General features: G+C 37.9%; 1 protein-coding gene across 5 annotated transcripts in view; it reads right to left on the reverse strand.

The window, feature by feature from the left end:
• LOC128734350 (pre-mRNA splicing regulator USH1G) overlaps positions 1 to 17,317 on the reverse strand; it is a 30,168-nt gene extending 12,851 nt beyond the window's left edge. Inside the window, exons 1-5 of one of the 5 annotated variants that reach the window (XM_053828506.1) lie at positions 17,045 to 17,317; positions 9,014 to 9,162; positions 2,139 to 2,282; positions 1,847 to 2,068; positions 1,467 to 1,795 (exon numbers count right to left, since the gene is read on the reverse strand). In XM_053828506.1, coding sequence (XP_053684481.1) covers positions 1,467 to 1,795; positions 1,847 to 2,068; positions 2,139 to 2,282; positions 9,014 to 9,036 — 718 coding nt within the window. In that variant the 5' untranslated portion in view covers positions 9,037 to 9,162; positions 17,045 to 17,317. The other 4 variants (XM_053828507.1, XM_053828505.1, XM_053828508.1 and 1 more) reach the window with 4 other exon arrangements.
• Positions 17,318 to 22,205: the final 4,888 nt, after the last annotated feature.

Below are 22,205 nucleotides of genomic sequence, written 5' to 3' on the forward strand. Positions count from 1 at the left end.
ACGACGCATTCAAGCTGGAAATCGAGCCTACTTTTCCCTCCGCAAGACGTTTCGATCAACAAGCATATAGGCCGCCGCACAAAGCTAACAATGTACAAAACGCTAACCTGACCAGTAGTCTTCTATGGACTTGAGATAGTAACTTTGCTTACGGAGGACCCTACGTGTAGTTGTCGTATTTGAACGAAAGGTGTTGCGGACTATTTTTGGCGGAATACAGTCGGAAAGCGGAGAGTGGCGGAGGACTATGAATCACGCACTGCAGGTACTGCTTATATGTACAACAATAGTTTGATTATCGTGGATTAGCTTCATGTAGAATTCATGATTTACAGGAGGTACATATTTTATCAGCGTTCAACATTGTTGTACTTCGTACGAAAAATTTTGCAATCGTTTAAATGCAAAAGTTCCATTTCCGTTTTAGTGCATTTTTAGCTCATTTATTTTCAGGTGACCCAGCTTCATCCGTTCCTTACCGTAATATCGAATAAAGGGGGAATATATCAGATGGAGAGGATTTACCGCAATCTGTTCTAAGACAAATTTCATCAATTTCGGCTGCTAGTAGGGACAGGAAACAAAATCAAATACCTATCCACCACTTCAGAAACTTCTGCTGACAAAGAAAAAATTTACCCACAGCAAGATGCCATAATTGTTACCGAAACTGTCATGATTATAAAATTTCAAGCGTTGTTGGATCATATTTCATCAACATTTCGCAAGCTGCAACTCCGGAGAATAATTGAAAATATGACTTGCGATGTTTATAAAGTACGGCTGCGATGGAACAGCAGATTTAAGAGAATATAAACCGACTTTGTTAGAGGACGATTTTATGGTGTAAGCTTTTTTGCCACATCTACTGCTCCGATAGGATCAGCAGTAAATGGAAATAATTAGTTTTCATAATTCACATCCATCATGTCAACCAGGTTTGTCTTATTAAGTTTGTACATCAGTTTCGACTAGCCGAAACTGATCTTTCTTGACTAGGTATTGCCAGCCATTACATCTTTTCAATTTACCAAGAAAACGATTGCTCTAACACGGAAAGAAAACGATAGTGTCGTCAAATCAAAATAGAATAAAATGTACAGATGGAAGTTAGCAGTCATGCAGTTATGCGCAATGCTTGAAAAAAGCTGTTCGAATGCCTTGATGTTTAATGTTCTAAAAATGTCAGGAATATCATTCCAGAAATTTGTTCCCAAATTTAAAATTTTCCAATATAACTCAAAACACATAATATTAGGCATTTTTAAATTATTCTAGACACCAAATTGATAGTTTTTGACTTTGCCTAAAAAGAATGTCTATCATAATCTTAGAAATAACAAATAGGTACGTTTTATAGTTAAACTTTTGCAAATTTTCTCCGGTTTGTTATTTAGAAAACAATGACATAAATTGTTAAAAATAATATAGCATTGAACGTGCAATTAGAAAACCAAAGTACCTACCTCCATTTTCGATCTGCTGCTTCAATTTGGTAGCCTCAGCTCGTTTTTTCACGGCCCCTCGTGCTCCGCTAACAGTGCCACCCACCAGCGCGCTAAATTTGGTCCCGTTTTGATTATTGGCGTTATCTTTGTGGGAATTTTTCAGATTTCCATGACTTCCGGACCATATTTTGTGCTTCAACATCTGCAGCATGTTGGAAGGTCGATGCGGACGTATCCGGGTGTCATCGTCGTGTCCCTGGTTAAGCTTTTGCTGTCTACTGGCAAACTCTCGCGCCCGCTTTTCAGATTTCTTTTTTGCTTTTTCTTTAAAATCTCGCGCTTTTTTCCTGGAAGAGCATTTAGGTAGATTTTATAGAAACAATATTCTAGTTGCTTACCTATCAACAACTTCTAGATTCGCAACGGCAGCATCCAGATAGCGAAGGATGTTTTCTCGATTATTGATGGCCGCCAAATCCTTCGCACTGTGTTTGTCAATGTCTAAAGCGTAAATATTGGCACCGAACTGTACCAGAAAATCTACGCATGGCATGTGACCTTTGGCTGCAGCTAAATGTAATGCTGTGTTACCAAATTGGTCGGATTTATCCGGATCTCCACTAAAATAAACAAATCAAGACCACATTGTTCATTTCATGGCGTTTCTTTGTTGTACATCAAATAACTCACCCTCTTCCGACCAGCAATTTGAGAGCCTCCAATCGACCCTCGAATGCAGCCCATAGTACCGGAGTCATCCCATCGACATCTTTGGAGTTCGCTTCTGACCTGGTGGCCTCCCTGAGCACATCCAGTAGGCCATCTTTGGCCGCTCTGCAATAATTAATAAATTGTATAAATTATTGTTAATTTTGATTCTGATTTTTACATAAAGATTGTCAGCCAAACGAACAACCCAGTGAGAGATTACGAAACGATCTTATTTGACAGTTCTGAGAGATGGTTTTCATAAACTTAGTTGCTTGACAGAGTTTCTTCAGAATACTTTTCCTTATAGCCTTTTGTTATAAAAACAAAACCTAGGGAACCTGAGACAGAAAATCAGGGCAAATCTTATTCTAAAATCCAACACTATGTAAACGACCTCCTTGACTTGTGAAGAAAAAGAGAATGTGTGTAAGGATTTGCGATCTTTGTACTTAGTCTGATATAAACAGACTGATAAATTTGATTAAAATTTTAAATTAGAATATTTCATTTTTTTATCTGGTAAAAGTTCACTTGAAATAAACGTCTCGCCTTTTTGCTTTTTACCGAAATAATAGTAGGGTAAATTAACCATTAGTGGACCAGTTAGTATTTGAGTTGCTTTCTTCCATGAATTATTTTAAACTGGTAACGCTAAACACGCAACCGATGGCACTTACAATACGAGTAACTTTCGATTAAGCCTAAAAAAATATCAATTTATGTTGAAAATATCTATATTTTGCACATTCTTTAAACAGATTGGAATGTCCGTTTTCTTTCAATGGACCTTGTGGTTTACAATAGGATAGCGACCGGGTCTATTATAGGAATTCTAGTGTATTTTGCATTGAGAGGGCCCACTAATGGCGCCATCTTTTGCGTTGTTAACCTATAATGGACCCTCACTTGTTGAAAATATCGATTTTAAGGCATTAATAATTGAATGCAGCAAAATCTATAAACTGGAATGTGTGGTATGTTTAGTACTTTCTGTTTCATGTCATATTTTCTCGGAAATAAGTAGCACAAGCTAATAAACGCCGAAACTGTACCCGAGGTGCATTATAGGTAAAGGATCCACTAAAAGATAGCTCACCCTAATATTCCGCTGGTTTTGCTAAGATTTTTCGATTAAAATTTAAATCTACATAGCTGCTGAAAGTGGGTTTGAATGTTATCTTTTTCTGATATTATTTATCAATGAATTTAAGAAATTTAAATCTGTCGAGCATAAAAAGTGAGCACATACTGTTATGAAAACAAACAGAATCAGTTTGTATAAATTTTTATTGCAGAAATTGAATGTTCAATGTGTTGCCTACATTATGGGTGCACGATGCCTCCACTCTATGAGCTTCGGTAGAAACCATACCACCACTATAGGCAAAACACTGATGGTATTAATAATCATTCTTTTTAACTTTTGGTTTTAGTGATGGCGTTTTGGTCATCGGGTTACTAGTAAACTAGATTATTTGCTGTCTAGGCCAACGTTTCAAGGACTTTATTTCCTCTTCATCTTGTCAAGTTTGTTGGGGTGGGTTTTTCCTACTATTGGTCGAACTACAACAGTCATTCCTGTACACAACCGTACTGTGTTGACAAACTTGACAAGAATTAGTTTAATATGTTTTTGCCCTGATGAAGAGGAAATAAAGTCCTTGAAACGTTGGCCTAGACAGCAAATAAACTAGTTTACTAGTAACCCGATGACCAAAACGCCATCACTAAAACCAAAATTAGTATCGTTGGTCAAAAAAAAAATCTCTCTACATTCTTTTTAACAAAATTCAAATTTTCAATGATTCCTACAGTCAGTTTTAGTAAGATCAAGAATGTACTAATCATGTCGTGTACATGTACATGTATATTTATTCTTATATCACTATATTTTGACCGAAAGTTTGAAATTTTACAACTAAATGCGCCACTACTGGTACGCTTACCCTATGGTATGGTAATCAGAGTTAATAATACAATTATTTGTGTTGCTGAGTAGCCAATTGTATTGCTTCGGTATTTTTGACAACATAGGTCTATTGAAAGCTGTAAAACACCAAGAGTAAACAATGTGTCAGAAATCCACAGATTATCAAAATAGATAAAGAGTCGCGAATATATTTCAAATTAACGTAATAAATCAAAATTTGTATAAAGGTAGATAGATAAGAATATAATTAGAAGGTATGAGTCAGAGACGCAATGAGAGCCGAAGGGCCCATCTTTCAGATTAGGGGCCCCATTTTCCAATATTCTCGTGACAGCAAATGTAGAACTATGCTGAATATCATCATAAGATATCATTCGCCTCCGGATCCGGAGTCGGATCCGCTGAAAAATTGCGCTTCGATCAGAATACAACGTATGCCATAACACACGTCGATTGAGACGTTTCTGATCGGAACGGGTTGAGGCCATTGACTGACAAAGCCCCCTCTGGGATTCGAATAAACACGGCAATCCTCCTGAAACCTGTACACAGCACTGCTTACCATTCAACGTAGCTGTTATCAGTTCGATCAGCTTTACGGAGAAGTCGTTCTCGTCCATGATTTTTCATAGCTTTTCGTACGGTTGATGGCATCATACGCAGCTTTGAAATTAATGGAAAAATTATGTGTATAAACTCATATTCACAGAATTTTTAGACGACAGCCACAGCCTGAATATTTACTTCGCCTTCAACGATTTACGATCAGCCTTCAACGAGATAACTGAAATTAAGCGCTTAAAAAACAAAACTTTAAGATCTAAAAAATTCAGTCAAGAGTAAGAAAATTGACTGACAGGTTAGTCGAGTCACCATTCAGCACTGCAATTCACAAACAAATTGTTTTGAAGAGTAGAAAACTGCGCAAGACAAACACTGTCAGCAGTTCAGAAGGCATGTCCATGAGCTGACTGTTAACATTTTATCGCTTTATTGGAACAGGTTGCACAGTGCTCAGGTTGCTCATATGGTCGTCTGTACTAAGAGAGAGTACAAAAAAACCGACAAAACAAAATGGAGAAGAATGCATCGTATTGAAAACTAAGCAAAGTGAAAATACTCCTGTTCTCTTCTTTGCTCAAGCATCTGTAGACTAGCATTTGCAAACTACATACAATAATATTATAACAATGTTTAATTAATACTATACATTATACTTATGGCTAGGTCGTAGTTTATTTTGTATTCTGGACATAGTGATGTCAATTCTTTTGCAATTTTTATTATAAATGCGCATCATCTTTGTAACTCACGTTGGCGTTGGTTCATGTAACTTTTCTATATTTGCACACTGCATATTTACACACATAAGCCCTCCAAGACGACACCCCAACAACCATTTGCCATACGGACGGTTGCCATAAGTACGATTACCATATAGACGAATGCCATAATGTATGTTTGCCATAATGGACGGGAACCATAATGTACGTTTGCCATAATTCATATTTTTGGTATGGAGGTCCAGAACTACGCTTCGACCAGTCCAAAGCTTAAAGGACCAGCGCGACCAGAGGCCTAATTGATCCAGTTTAAAAAAATCTCGATGCGAGGACTAGTGAAAACTAACTATAGGACGGTAAACCTAGGAAAACGGATAGACCTAGACAGATGTGATTTCTGCGGGGGGGGGGCAGCTTCTGACGGCGGGTCACCGGCGAACACTCGCCGTTGCCTGCGGCCGGCTCGCCCTGAATCATCTAGGAAACGGTGAATATATGGATTATGGCAAACGTCCATTATGTCCAAATATACATTATGGCATCCGTATGTATGGCTCCCGTCCATTATGGCAAACATACATTATGGCATTCGTCTATATGGCAATCGTACGTATGGCAACCGTCCGTATGGCTATCGTATTTTTGGCTCTCGCCCAGTCACCGTCCTCCAATAAGGCAAAGGGTAGTGCTGGATGCCCACCACGATTTACAAGTTGTCCATTAACTAATAAATTTGAATTTTGGTATATTGTTAGAAGTTCTAACTTAGAACCTAGTATAGGCTAGACAAATACTAAAGTCAAATACAAATACAAATACTAAATACTAAAAATGACATTTTGTGTTTTAAAAAGAACACTTATGCAAAGTTTCAGCTAAATCAAATATGATGAATCAAAAAAAAAACAATTTCGTCATTTAAGAAGGAATGCCTCAGCAAGTGAGCTGCTTGAGGCGATTTTGTTGTTGTTTTTGATTATGTTTTTAATTATGTTTTCACATGTTGCAACAGGACGGCTCGAATAAAACTGTTACGAAATTAAGATTATCAGAAAAATAATTTGTTTTTATAGCGATCTCAATGAAACAAATTAATATGCTGTAAAATATTGAGCATACTCTTCATCACCACAATCTAAGTTTACTGTTGAGTATTGTACTGCTTTTATAGTAACCATTTTTACAAACGAAACTGAAGGAAAATGAATATTTTGAGGTTATGCTTCGGAGTCAGTCCCGGTGTATTGGTTAGCATTCACGCCTCTCACGCCGAGGACCCGGGTTCAAATCCCAACCCCGCAGAAGTCACGAATGACTTAAAAGTGTTTAAGTGAAACCGCTTTTTTTGTTTGTGATTTGAGATACGCTTAAGTCTCGTTTCACGTCCACTATTGGGGGACGAAAAAGAAAATCGGTCGTCAAAAAAGAGGAGAGTCAAAAGAGAGGGTATTTATTCGCATTTAGAACGTAAAAAGAAAAAAAACGTTATTTCGAATTTCCTGAAATTACCTTACCATGGTAGGGTACGGGAGGGTATTTCCAGCCCATTAAGCAGTGGCCTGAACAATATTCAGGAATTACGTTGAAACTATATTTATTCGAGACAAGATCTTTATACCAGTTGATAGAATAATATTTACTGAATATAGGCGTATATTTTGGTCTTAATGAAACGCTACTGAATTTGAGTTATAGTCGCGAGAAATGATGAAGGCGCTGCGGCTTAATTGGGCCCATTTTCTATAGTGGTGTCTGTGTTTTTTAAATCCGACCGGCCGAAATAGCCTGCCCAGGGATTAGATGCTTTGCAAAAACAGATCAAAAGAGAGACCGATGGATAACCTGTCGCTATTGCCTACATTCCGGGCTCATTGGAGATAATTAGTTTTGCAGTGGCAGCAGCTTGCTGCTGGCGTAAGCGAAGCGAATGCTGCTGGTTTTTTCAGCCTGGTTACGTGCTAGTGAAAAAACAGTGGTTTTGATGTTTATTGAATAAAATTTAGCAAATTACTTACATTTTTATAAAAATAGTTATAACACATTAAAGCCTATGAGTGCAACATTCGTTTCAGAATAGTTATATAGCGGCAAAGTTTTTATTTGGGAAAGTTTAGCCAAAAAAGTAATGTATGCCGAAATAAGTAGCGTGCTGGGATTACCCTCCCGTACCCTACTTGACGAGGACGTTAACCGTTATGTGTGCGACAAAAAAAAAACACCTTTAGCAGGGCGACAAGGGTACCCATACCCAAAATTGATATTGTTAAAACATCAACAATTTTAAACCGATTTTGATGAAATAGGTGTCATTTGATTCGTTAATTTATCTAGTTTTGAATTATTTGGCCGTTTGGTCATTAAAAGACATACGGGACCCGAAAATCCAGAATTCCGACAGAGTGATGTCCGCTGTGAGGTAGAGAATTGATTGTATTGCAGGAGCATCAGTCAAGCGGATATCAAAACTCTTGAAATTCATCATCATACTATTTCATATAATGGGATGAATCAGTGGCCAGTCTAGGATTGGAGGTAAAACCTAGCAATATGGGTATAAAAGTTCTTGGAATTGGGTTGATACACATTTTTACATTTCGATGTACTTTGATTGGTTATTTCGAAAATGGCTTCTACGGGGTCACATATGATACCGTAGGATTCAAGATAATGCTTAGCATTTTTGGAACAGTTCACAACGTAGAACCATCCGTTATACATTCGGGACCAGTTTCCAGAAATTATCAATCAGTACTAAACTGACAATATCAGTTCAAAACTGGCCATCTGTAACCCTACAGGAACCCAATTCTGGAAGAGCCAATGCGATCTAAAGTGACCAGTTTATATCATTAGGTGAAAAAAGGGTCCACAATGTCAAGTTCAAAGCTAATAGCTTTGCAGAAAGCTGATATTCTTTCAAAACAAGCGGCTTCCCACCTTTTACCGGATATTGCTCCGGATTTATCGATTCCCGGGAAGTGCTTGTCATTTGATTACCAAATGCTTTACCTATTCAAAACTGGATGAATGTACGAATCAAATGCCACTGGTTTCATTCAAATCGGTTCAAAATAACCAAAGTTATTGACATAGCCAATCATGGGTACCCGGGTACCCTTGTCGCCCTCTTACGTAATAAAAAAAATCAAATGCCTCTCATTGCTAATCCCCTTTATGGATATTCACCAAATTACCTCAACTATGTAAGATCAACGAGTTTTACGATGTCGCAAAATTTCAATGACGTATGTTTTAAATTGAATGAGTTATAACTATTTTTAAACTGAAAAGGTACCTGGGTTCCCTGTTGCACACATAAACGGTTAATTTCAATTTTGGACGTAAAAATTTGAATTAATAAATTAAAAAAGAGGTCCTCTCTTTTAATTCAAATTACGGACGTAAAAAAGTGGACGTAAAATGAATGGACTTAAAACAGGTTCTAGTTTAGTTAGGAAGCTAGTGAGACGACACTGACATTAAGAATTATTATCAGCCTGGATAAGACCGTACGACAACTGCCTTACAAGTCGACACATGTATTGAAGTGTCTATCGATTCTAAAAAAATACAAATTAAGTAAGCATGTTATAACTTATAGCATGCTTCACCAAATCAGTGCATAATGATTTTGGACTTACCTGTGTATCCTATCTGATGACATCACTCCTGTTATCTGCTAACTAGCGGCCCCTTCCGTTGTCATTGATGTTGATTGATTAATTTACTCGAAGAAGTACTAGCACCGACGTAAGCTCCGTTTCACTTAGTTTTATCACCCGCACAAGATCTTTTCCGTGGAAAGTAAAAACAGTTGTTGAGCGTTGAGTAGGTAGATACTGTAGGAAAAACTAACATTGTTAGCATAATTAGTGGTGTGATGCATCGTTCCTCTTATTTACTATATCACTTTCTATCTTCATATCGTTGTTCACTCTCTAGTTCGGAACACCCTTTATAATACATTTCAAAACGAAAGAAAAGAATGGAACAAGCTAGAAAACCAACGACGATTTCCTCGAACGCGTGCACTCTTCGTGATGATTCTGAACTCATGGATTGAATTATGAATGGGAGTAGTAAAGATTTACCTTTCATGATAGGAAAAGCATCTGTGCTCGTGTGAAATAAGCTGAAAGCTAACCGAAGGCAAATGGGAAACCGTTAAAAGATAGGTGCACAATTTCATTTCGCGAAAAGTGGCGGAACGAAATGTTATTGGAGGTGTGAAGCGAAAGTAAGAAAAACAATAGTTGCTGCCGATACAGATAACTTCTAGCTAATAAAATTACATCACTTGCATTAGATAGGCAGATTATTATGAGTCTGCCAATTTGTGTTTTTTATTGTGTACGCTGCTGGGGCGGTACATTCAATAAAAGTATAATCTGCATGAATCGCACCACACATTACAACATGTATTAGATAAAAAGTATTGTATTTGGTTTTATGAGTTTAGTATGAACGAGAATGTTATATTACAAGAAATAATACGTATCTCATATTCACAGCTTTGAAGCAATATGCACGAAAAAGAATTGACTAGTAAATATTTTTTCCGCATTGCATTTTAAGTTGTATTTTTCGATACTAAAGTAAAAGCTATATATCATATACCAAACTTAAATACTAACCATTGTTACGGTCGTTTCGCGTTAGAGTGAATAATTAACTTCATTCAGCAATAGCTAACACCCTTCGAACAATTTGCTCGGAAACACGAGGTGACAAGATGTTTAACCTTCTACCGCTCTGAAATGGTCCCATAGATATAACTAATTACTGAGTCGTTATGTTACTTATTCAGCAAAATTTACCTAATCATGTTGATGAAGTATTAACAATCTAATTTGGCAAACAAAATTTCTTTATTTAAATGCGATGCATGGTAAATTTTGTATCAGTAAAATTGTTATAGTGTTATATAAAAAATTGTTAGAAAATTGACATAAAATGTTGCAGAAAAAATACTCAAAGTATTTTAATGAACATAAATACTACCCTGAATATCGATTCTCGGTACTAAATATTGGGGCTCAAAATTTAACCGCAGTCTTTATGTACCTTGGAAACGGAACATCACATTATGCAGAATCACATATCCATTGGAATGTGTTATTCATCTTCGGCAGCCTGAAGGGTTAATTGACCCTATGAACAAGGAAAAATCAAATTTGAGTTAATTGGATCAATTTCGCTTAGTTAATTATACAGATTCAAAATATAATATAAAAGCCTTATTCGCAGCGCATATATAGTTAACACTATAGCTCTTTTTCGGTCGCCTCGATGCGATGCTTAGACATATTCAGCATTGGAGAAAACACCGGAATCAGAATAATTGTTCATACGAAAGAGGAAACCATAACAAATCAGGAAACACCAAACCGAACTCCATTCACCCATCGTCTTCCGCAATGAACAAAAGAAAAAAATGGAAATATAAACCTTTACAAATCCACCTACTTACAGTATCAGCCTCAAACAGCATTTAGAAGTGACAGAGAAAAGTCCCATAACAAAAAAAAATTAACCATCGATATTCCCCAACTTATATTCCAAAAATGCTCATTTTCTGGTTTGATATTGTGATTATTCGGTTTTTACCGTTGTACTGGTGTCATAATCGTCAGTTATCGATCAAAGATTCAAAGGTGTAAATAGTAATATGTACTTTTTTTAACAAATTTCGCTATTTGATTCATTTTGTTTGAAAACATCATATAGCTAATATTTTAGTGATCGTATTGCCAACTCAGAAGGTTGGATTTTATCGAAACTTTCCTTCGAATGCATCCGGAAACTTGATTATCACACTGATTTAACGGGAAATCCGCAGTAATTAACTTTTCGTCGGAGAGCCCAATTTGGGAAGTAGTTTTTAGGCCCAAAAGCGGGATTCTGGAATACCTCATGAGTTCATTTTTGGAAAAAATTTGGATTTTGATTCCCATTAGCAGGACCATGATTTGTATGATCAAGATATATTGTGTGTGATGATCTCATAGATTAGAACTGTTTCTGTTAAATGTACCAGTTACATATTTACGTTAAATAAGGTAAATTAACCTATAATGGACTCTTTACCTGTAATGGACCTCGGGTACTATTTCGGCGTTTGGTAACTTCTTATTTCTACACTCAAAATAATTTTCACGTCGAAATTATTGGAAAAGCTATGTTAATATTTTCCATCCAACTTTTCCTGTACTATTTACGTGAATTTCAGGTAATTCGCACACATAAACATTAACACATTAACGTGAAAATCAGGTTGATGTTATTATTTTTTACAATAACAATCAGCTGAAAATCACGTAACTCCCTGTAGAGAAATCTACGTGATTTTTCACGTAAAAAGGACGTGTGGATTATTTTGCGTGTAAGTTAAGCATTAACTTCTTATTGCTGAGGATATATGACATTAAACAGAAAGTACTAAAAAGAACACACATTCTAGTTTATCAAATTTTAGTTGCATTTAATTATTAATGTCATAAAATCGACATTTTCAACCAAATGAGGGTTCATTATACGGTTAACAATGCAAAATATACTGCCATTAGTGGACCTTCTCCACGCAAAATACACTAGAATTCCTAGTCGTTATGGTATTGTAAACCACAAGTGTCCACAAGGAAAACGGACATTGAGATTTGTTTTGAAAAATATGTGGAATATAAAGATTTGTAACATAAATTGAGATTTTTTGGGTTTAAACGAAAGCTACTAATATTGTAAATGCCATCGGTTAGATGCTTAGCCTGTTCAAAATAATTCATAGAAGAAAACAACTCAATCACTGAAGGGTTCACTAATGGTTAATTTACCCTATACAAAATATAAACGTGTAACGATCTGTCCAAAAGAGACCAATCACTCTACATTTGTTGATGAAAATAGTTACAAATAGGATTTTATAAGCTGCAGGGTGCTTTTACAACTATTAATTCTAACGGATTTTGTAAACTACCGCAGCGGCATTATTCAATACAAAAATGGATTGTTTATAAAAAAATAACCTGCCTAAATAAAACGGCCAAATTGTGGGCATTTTTTGACCCGTTTCTCGTATAATTCAACGTGGTTTATATCATCTAAGATCACGTGAGTCATAAGTTTTATTTATGAGTACTCGATGTCTTCCAATTTTGAAATTGTATTTGATTGAAACTGTTTAAAAATGAGACTTAAACTTTCAATACCTCGCAAAGCTGATATTACCCAAATTTTGTATCGCGACCCCGGTAAGGTAGCATACCGAAACTTTTATTTTCGGGGGGGGGGGGGTTATAAGAACAAATACGATATAGCCTAACCGTAAGCAGCTTATTCAATGCAGTATTATTTTCAGTTAAATACTATTTTGGTTGAAATTGAGTGTTCTTCATCAGACATATGCCGCTTAGTTGGTTTTGAGGTACGATGCTGGTCTAACAAGCCAGTCGTTACATGTTCGAATCTCGGCTAGGCGGTGCTACTAGATAGAGTCAGTAGGATTTTTGCACTAGCCCCGTAACTGTCCTGTACTCTAGTAGCCGACTGCGAAGTCTGTCGATGGAGAAGGATCACGTCTTAGAAAGGACGTTTAATCCCACGGCTTTGCTTTGCTCATCAGACAAAAAATCAAATTGAAATAACAGAGTTAAAGTTATGGCTTCCCAGCCGGCATTGAGGTACGTTGTATGTTCGAATCTCGGCTGGGAGAGGCTGTTAAAGTCCATAGAACTGAGTCTCTTCGAGACGCAGCGAGGGTGCTGAAGAACAACTTATCCTGTATGATTCTCAACATCGCTCTTAAGGTGATCCGACGATCAGATTTCGAAAAGAGAGGTTTGATTCTCAGTAAATGTAACAAACTTGGCTAAGCAGATGACTTTGCCAGGTGGCTAAGCAGGTGACAGAAACTTTGCCACTACGAAGGCCATGTAGGTAGAGCCTAGCAGGATTGGGCTTTAAATGAACGCATCGAAAACCAAATACATGAATGATAATAGCTCAAATGGTCGCTGTTAAGTCAGACCGAGCCAAGTGACAAAAATCTTATTTCAAGAAAAATGCATTCAAAGTTTGCTGGTAAGTTTTGTAGCTATCAATTGTTCGAAATCATCTCATAACACTGACTGTTTGCAACATTTATGTAGTCTTATTGTATGCATGTATGTATGTATGTTTGGGGACTACCACTTATCGCAGCAGAACAACCGTTCATAGCAAAGGGCTTATCTGACAAGGGGTATTGTACAAACATAACCATTGGTCACGTTCATCAGGTCCTGTATGAAGGGCCAAAAGGATTTGCAACATTTATGTAGTCTTATTAGAGTAAAATGTAGCTTAAAAAATTCTTGATCTTTTGCTGTCATTAACGCATTCTTTTAAATTTTGCGATTTTTCTGGTCTGATTTAACGCGGACCAAATGAGACGAACGTGCTTTTTTTGCGGACGGTAATCGTTGACGGCGACGAACCAGAAGTGGTAGATGAGCTCGTGTATGTGGGATCGCTTGTAGCCGCGGATAACAACACAAATAAGAAGATCCAGCGGCATATTCAAGCAAGACAACGGGCCTACTTTGAGCTTCGCTGCGCTGCGCTGAGCGCTGCGATTAAGAGGCATAAGCCACCTTAGGAACCTGGCAATGTACAAACCCCCTATTAGACCGATAGACCATGCTCACGGAGGACTTATTTGACGAAGTACAAGCTGAAAGCAAAGAGTAGTGGAGGTGCATGAATCAAGGGCTGTGGAAGAAGCGTACACGCATCTTAAGCAGGAAGCTGCGAGGGTAGGGCTAATAATAAATTCTACCAATACAAATTATACGGTGGCTGGTAGAGAGTGTAGTAGCTCTTCGGGTTTTGGAACTGCCGTGGTGATGGAGATACTTTTGGAGTGGTCGACGAATTTGTTTACCTTGGTACGTTAGTGACATGTAAAAAGCCAAAGCAAAGCCATGGGTTTATACCGTCTTTAGACATTACCCTTCTTTATCGGTAGACTTCGCAGCCGGCTGTTAGAGTACAGGAAAATTACGGGGCCAGTGCAACGATCCTATTGACTCTAACTAGCATGCACCGCCTAGCCGAGATTCAAACATACGACGACTAGCTTGTTAGACCAGCATCGTACCTCGAAGCTAACTGGGCAGTTAGTGACATGTAACAACGTGTGAGTCGTTAAGTAAAAACGCGGATAGCGGCTGTCAACAGGGCCTTCTTGTATGGATTACGTCGCCAGCTGAGGTCCCGTAGCCTGCACGCTGCACCTCCGCAAAAAACTCGCACTCTATAAGACACTAATTCTCCCGGTGGTACTCTACGGTCACGAAGCGTGGACGTGGAAAGAGAGCGACCGACGGACTCATCAGCTCTTGATTTTGAACGTAATATCCTGCGAAGTCTTGGCGGCATATTAGACGAAGGAGTGTGGCGCAGGCGCATGAATCATGAAATATACCAATTATACAAAGATGTAGATATTGTGAAACGACTAAAACACGACAGGCTACAATGGGTTGACCGTGTAGCAAGGATGCCGGATGAGAGACCAGCGGAAACAATGTTTAGCAGAGAACCCGACAGAGGCTGACTCCGTATCCGTTGGATCAGCGCTGTTGACGAGAATGCTAGAGCAGCGGATGTTAGGAATGACTGGACACCGGCATCCCAAGACCGAGAAACGTGGAGATGTTTGCTGAATTCGACACGGAATCGATAAGCTCGAGGAAAAACCATCGATGCATTACATGTACACATGTTTACCCTGCATCAATTACATACTAGACGAGTTTCGGCAGTACAACTTGCAAATTCATTATTTGTTTGTGGACTTTAAGGCGACGTACAATTCAGTCAAAGGAAATCAGCAGTGGCAGATAATACTAGAACATGGTTTTTCGTGAAACTAATTAAACTGATTGGCGTGACGCTAGATGGGTCAAAATCATGCTCCAAAATAGCGAGTGAGACCTCAGTCGCCTTCGTGACGTTGAACTGAACTGGGGGACTAAAGTAAGGGGATGCACTCTCTAACCTGCTATTCAACACATTGCCTTGGAGGGTGTAATACTAAGTGCGAACATGGAAAGAAACGGGAGTATAGTGAAGTGTGAAGTAAAACGACGAATTGCAGCTGCGAATCGGGTTTTCTACGGATTAAGTTCCTCAGTTTATAAACTCGCACAAAATTGACGCCCACTAGAACACTAATCCTCCCGGTGGCCCTTTAGAGACATGAATCACGGGCGCTGAACGACGAGTACTTGGGGTTTGAGCATAAAATTTTGCGATCTATATTTGTTAGCAAAATGGAAAATGAAGTGTGACGCAGACGCATTTATTTTGTAATGAACATAATAAATTGGCACGAAGACTGGTCGTCCACCATGTTCAAAGAAATAAATGACAACTTTCTAATTTTCATTCTTTTATTTTCATACACAAATTCCAAAAGTTTACTAATCATATATCTCGTCAAGATTTTGGTGAAATTTTGGTTGAATAAACAAACAAATAAAAAAAGAGGTCATTTTAAACTACCAAGTTCTTACTTCTTGTTAAAAAAGTCGTAGTTTTTTGACAGTTCAATATTTTTGCGATCCATGTAATTTTCAAACAAGCACTCAAAATAAAGGAATCCGTTAATGAAAGGCCAGTTATTTAAAAACTCAGAAAAATGTTACCGATTTCAGAATTATAAATTGTTTTTAAACAGACACTATCTGTCAGAGACAACAAAAGAACATAATTATCTCAGACCTGTTTGAAGGGTTAGATTTTAATATTTCAAAGAGAAAAGTGTGCGATATTTTCTTATTTGATTAGGTTTGCTTTACAGAGTAGGTAATACCTGCACGTGTCAAAAATTTCTATTTGTTCAGCACAAACAGAGATTCACTGTGGCAAGCCTTATTTCAGAACAATAACACCGTTAATAATTGCCACAGCGAAACACCAATTGCGTACGCAAACGAATCACTACCATCTGATTATAATAAATTTGCGAGAGCAGATGTTAAATAGGTTGTTTGGAATTATCAATACTCGCTTACGTTTCATCACCATTTCACATTTTCAAGGATTTATCATTCTTCTCACTCAGAATACACGCCAATCCATCATTGTTACGTTCACTGATGTGCCAAAAGTTCAATCACTACTCATGTTTTGCGTCACTAAAACAACCACTCAAGCTCGGAGTCTAAAATGTACCGAAAACGAATATGTACTTCAATTAAACAATCTAGACGATTTGGATTGTCATATCACTAAAAGCACCCCCAATCAACCGATCTCGTTGAAGTTAAATGAAATATTCCAGTATTGCTTCCTTATCAGGTTATTACTCACCGATAAGATACGCTTACTGACCAATCGATAAGTGTTTGAAGGTTTCTGCTAAAATTCTATTGTCTGAACGGGTATGATAAACAACACTCAAAGATATACGGCAAATATTGGTCACTCCAGAAGCGAACAAAGACAAACACCGACCATTTTTCCGATATCTACCGAGCTTCCCTGTAACATTTCAATGAAACCACACTTTGCAATTACTAGCTGAATACAGTGAAAATGTTTGCACAATCAACTGAACTGTCGCCCGAAGCATCGATCACCAAATTACGGTTTCATGGAAACCAGTTTACAACTACCGCACATTAACTTACTATGAAAATCGTTCTCACAAGTTAACTTCGTTGCACTTGAATACAAAATGTGTTAACATTGACACCATAGATGCACCTTTGAACTGAAACTGTAATTAACGCGATCTCAACCGGACGCAATACTGCGTTTGGAGTGCCAAAAGCGAAGAACGGTTTTATCCACCGCCACAACCGCAACCCAGAAGGTGCCGAAACAGAAGAATCGTCAGCAGCTGCTAAGCAAGCACCGCATCTACCTTCCACGCATCTCGAACCACGACTACTGCGACTGCGATGCGAGGCGAGCTACAATGCAGTGGGGCGCACCACGGAACGGAGAACAACGAATGGGCGCTAATGTATTGTTCAGCCAGCCAGCTGTACCGTACAGTCGCCGTGCGCTCAGGTGTAATTTCATTACCAACACCGACGCGATCATTCGCAATTGATGGTGGTGCACAAGAACCTACGGTCTGGGTTAATCGTGCAATAGTAGGAAGCGAAAGAATCGGCCAACATTGTCTGTACTCGCGTGCAGCCAGCTGTTACACAAACACATCAGAACACACTTGGGGAGGAGCTTTTTCTTACCGACTGAATTTAAGACCAGGTAAAACGATAAAGTCGGCGAAAAAGCTTTTATCGAAATGGAGCTTTTGAAGAGTTCATTTATCAATCATGTACATACTGTAGTATAGAAGTGAATTTTGAATAATTCTTTGATTAACTTTGTTCAGCATTACTCGTAGTTTGAAGCCGTCGATCATTACAGGTTACACATTGATCTGTCGAACTTCAAATACAATAATTCCTTGATCTCGGAACCCCTCGTTCAGGAACAAATTCGCGAATTGTTTCAGTATAGTAGACCATTACTTAGCAGTCGTTTGATTCACGTTTACGTTAAAAGCGACACAATCAAATTTCAGAGGCGCAATTACATTGGGCTCATGTTGTCTTTCTTACAGCGGTCAAAGTTACCGTTTTCGATGACCCACCTTCTGTTTTAAGCTTGATAGGGTAGCGGAGCATTTTTAGCCTGCTGCTAAATTCAGCCTACATCCCTTTTCTTTTGTTGCGCTTTCCCAAAAAGTTTCGCCGCGATATGCCGCCTGAAAAGAGTGTAGCGTCCGTACGCTTTAATGTGTTATAATTATTTTCACAAAATTTCATAAATTTGACTGGTTTTTATTAAATGAACGTCAAAATTGTTCATATACCTTTTTCCAAACATTCTTCTTCATTCCTTATCACAGAATCTCAAATTAGAGAGAGTATGTACATGATTCTTTCAAACCTATTAGAAAATAATGGTGAATGGGGCAAAATGGGCTACTTTTCGTCATTTTCGCGCGTTGAGACCATCGCCAATCAATTTCTCGTGATTTTTTACATAAGAAAAGTCACTTAAAAGTGAGTAGCGGCAACAAAAAGTTCCGTTTTTTGGTCGATTCTGCCTACAGTAAACTGGTTCTGCATTAGCACTTAATAAGGTTGAAGAAATAGAACACACATAAAACACATGAAAAACACACGATCTGGTTCACATTTGCTTATTCTAGAAATTAAACAACTGTTAATAGAGTATAGTATCACAGAAGAATTTTACTTCTTTTTATCATGGACGAGCACAAAAATTTCATACTGACATGAAAGAATAAATCAATTTGCATTCACTAGATGAAAATTCATCTCGATTTTAAATCCAGCCTAAACCCAATAGATCCTACAATGGTTCTCAGCCTCTTATCCATTATATCTCTACAAAGACTATAAACTACAAAGGCGACAAGGCATTCGAAAACCGTTAAATTTTGAATCAAAACGGAGATTTACCTTTATTTCTCTCTATTTTGTTTCAAATTTCAGCGGTTATGCCTTGTCGCCATAAGGGAGAATTTGGCCAAGTATCAACGAGTGCGGTACGAATTGACCACGATCTTGTGGAGAAAAACGTATGAAAGTCTGTGCTAAGGACACGGACGCGTTTACTTAGAACTACGAATGTAGGTAATATTCGACTATACGTTACATTTTACAAAATTTTGTAATTTTTCTGTATTATTAACAAATGCTTTGAAATATCCTTTTTATCAATTCGCATAGCCAAAAGCATGTGAAGAATTGCAAGCCACTAACTAGCACAGATCTTTGAGCGATTCTTTGATTCTTCGCTCAGAGAATTGCTACGTCACATCACATGCATGAATATTCCTCGTTTTCCTACAAGAGCTCACCCTACTAGCACAGTTGTTATAAACTAGTTGTAGTAACCGATTAATGACCAATTTCAGTCATAAATAGGTTGCTGCAACCAGAAATGACAAAAGTGCGCTACTTGGGCAGTTTCGTGAATATTCTTAGAATTATTATTGATGACAGGAAGGGATGGTTGCTCTTTTCTACGACTTTCAAGACATCAACTTGTTCTAGGTTTAATTGAAACAAATAAATCTTTTCCTATTGGACGGGAAAGCCGTGTCGCTTTTTTCAATGTTGAGGTAGTTAAATTCACAAGTATATAAACCTACCGTCGCGACGTGTCGCGGGTCTGGGAAGCAAAATCATGCTTACATGTGATTGGTTGATTCGTTAATTCTAGACAGTGATTGATGCTTATGCTTGTTTCAATAGTGATATTACAAATTTCTATCATATTTGCTATATCGAACAATTCTTAGAAACATTTCTGATCGATTGATGCAAATATCTCTAAACCCCGTTGAAAAATGGCTGAGTTATAAGCGTGCAAAACATAACCACTTTTCGTTACATGTTTATTTCTCGTACTTTTAAAATGCACCCCAATATAGAAAACAAAAACGAACCGTTTAGACCAAGAAGCATACGCCACCACCTGAAGCAGACAATATACAAACCGTTAATCAAGCCGGAAGTTCTCTACGGAGTTGAAATGCACACAGTTAGTTAGAGAAACAATAAGCAAATTGAAAATGCTTTGAACTAACGGAACGAATTGAAATGCACTGGAGGCATACCCACGGTACGGTTGACCTTACAGCAGGAGAAATGATGTGAGCGACTAATGATTTGACACTGAGTGACAGCCACAGTTATACAGATCGAGAGAAATTTTCAGAGATAACTAGAGGACCCGGCGCGCGTTGCTACGCCATTCTAAAAAGGGGGTCCATGCATAATCCTGAAGATTTGATTAATTGTAATCTTGCAACCAAGAGCTTTCTTTTTGACTACCCAAGATATTCCTAAATCATGCAGCAAATTTCTAATCCAACGCATCAGCATTTGTGACTCGAGCAGCCCAACGTAACAATTTGGGTTTTATTACCAACCCTTAAAATGGTAATGTTGGCAAAATCGTAATAAAACATCAGTGCAATTCAATTGAAACCAGTTGAAAACTGGTCAGAAACTATAAACTTAGTGTAATCTCAACATTATTTTCATCATATTTTCATTTCAACAATGTATTTTCTCTTCAATTTTCTTTTTAAAATAAGTATTATATTATCTTACTTTTATTTAATTTGACCCATTATCTAGGCTTCACCGATTTATTCTTAACAATTTTGTTCCAAATTTATCTTATATTTTAGTATGAACGGCAACACTCGCGAGTTCGATTACTTTTTGAATATTGCTAACAATTCTGTTTAATTTGTATGAGAGCCCTCCCCTCTTCCAGAGGGGAATCGGAATCTCAATACGCCATAGAAAAAAAATTCTGCCTCCAAAAACCTTCACATGCCAAATTTGGTTCCATTTGCTTGATTAGTTCCCGAGTTATAGAGAAATTTGTGTTTCATTTGTATGGGAGCGCCCCCCCCCCCTTCTAGAGGGGGAGGAGCCTCAAACAACCATAGATAAAATCATGTCTCCAGGAACCCCCAAATGCCAAATTTGGTTCCATTTGCTTCATTAGTAATCAAGCTATGAGGAAATTGTGGTTTTATTTGTATGGGAGCCCCCCCTCTTCGAGAAAGAAGGGTTCTCAATCTACCATAGAAAAAATTTCTGCCTCCAAAAACCTTCACATGCCAAATTTGGTTCCATTTGCTTGATTAGTTCCTGAGTTATAGAGAAATTTGTGTTTCATTTGTATGGAATCCCCCCCCCCCCCCCCTTCTAGAGTGGGAGGGGTCTCAAACATCCATAGAAAAAATTATGTCTCTAGAAGCCCTCACATGCCAAATTTGGTTCCATTTGCTTGATCAATAGTCAAGTTATGAGGAAATTGTGGTTTTATTTGTATGGGAGCCCCCCCTCTTAGAAAAAGGAGGGTTCTCAATCTACCATAGAAAAAATTTCTGCCTCCAAAAAGCTTCGCATGCCAAATTTGGTTCCATTTGCTTAATTAGTTCCCGAGTTGTAGAGAAATTTGTGTTTTATTTGTATGGGAGCCCCCCCCCTTCTAGAGGGGGAGGGGTCTCAAACATTCATAGAAAAAGAATCATATCTCTAGAAGCCCCCACAAGCCAAATTTGGTTCCATTAGCTTGATCAATAGTCAAGTTATGAGGAAATTTTGGTTTTATTTGTATTGGAGCCCCCCCTCTTAGAAAAAGGAGGGTTCTCAATCTACCATAGGAAAAATTTCTGCCTCCAAAAACCTTCACGTGCCAAATTTGGTTCCATTTGCTTGATTAGTTCCCGAGTTATGAAGAAATTTGTGTTCCATTTGTATGGGAGCCCCCCCTTCTAGAGGGGGGGAGGGGTCTCAAACCATGCTAACAACATTCCTCACATCAAACGCAATGTGTATGCCAAGTTTCATCAAAATCCGTCGAGCGGTTTGCGAGTCTATACCGGACACACGAACAGCATTTCATTTTTATATATATAGATGGGAAAGGCTGCTATGAAACGATATACGTAGAGCAAGTCAACCAGAGAATGAACAAATTACTCAATAACTCGAATCATTAAACCAACGACATGCACTGATTACGTGCAAAGCGTGTCGCTGGTTTGATGACGCCAAGTACTCACGGGCTACTGAGTTACCTTGGCCAGTCTTTCAATTGAGTTCTCTAGATATACGGCATCAAGAATCAGAACTAGCCTCTTGCCCTCACAAAATGGAACCGTCAGCTATCCATGCATCCAGGTAATCAATAAGAATTTTCAATGCCATTCAAATACAAGACAGCTTTTAAGTCACGTTAAATGCTTCCTAAAAATTGCTTTGGCAAAATATACAG

This window comes from Sabethes cyaneus, chromosome 2 (assembly GCF_943734655.1).
Source record: "Sabethes cyaneus chromosome 2, idSabCyanKW18_F2, whole genome shotgun sequence".
Taxonomy (NCBI): Eukaryota; Metazoa; Arthropoda; class Insecta; order Diptera; family Culicidae; genus Sabethes; species Sabethes cyaneus.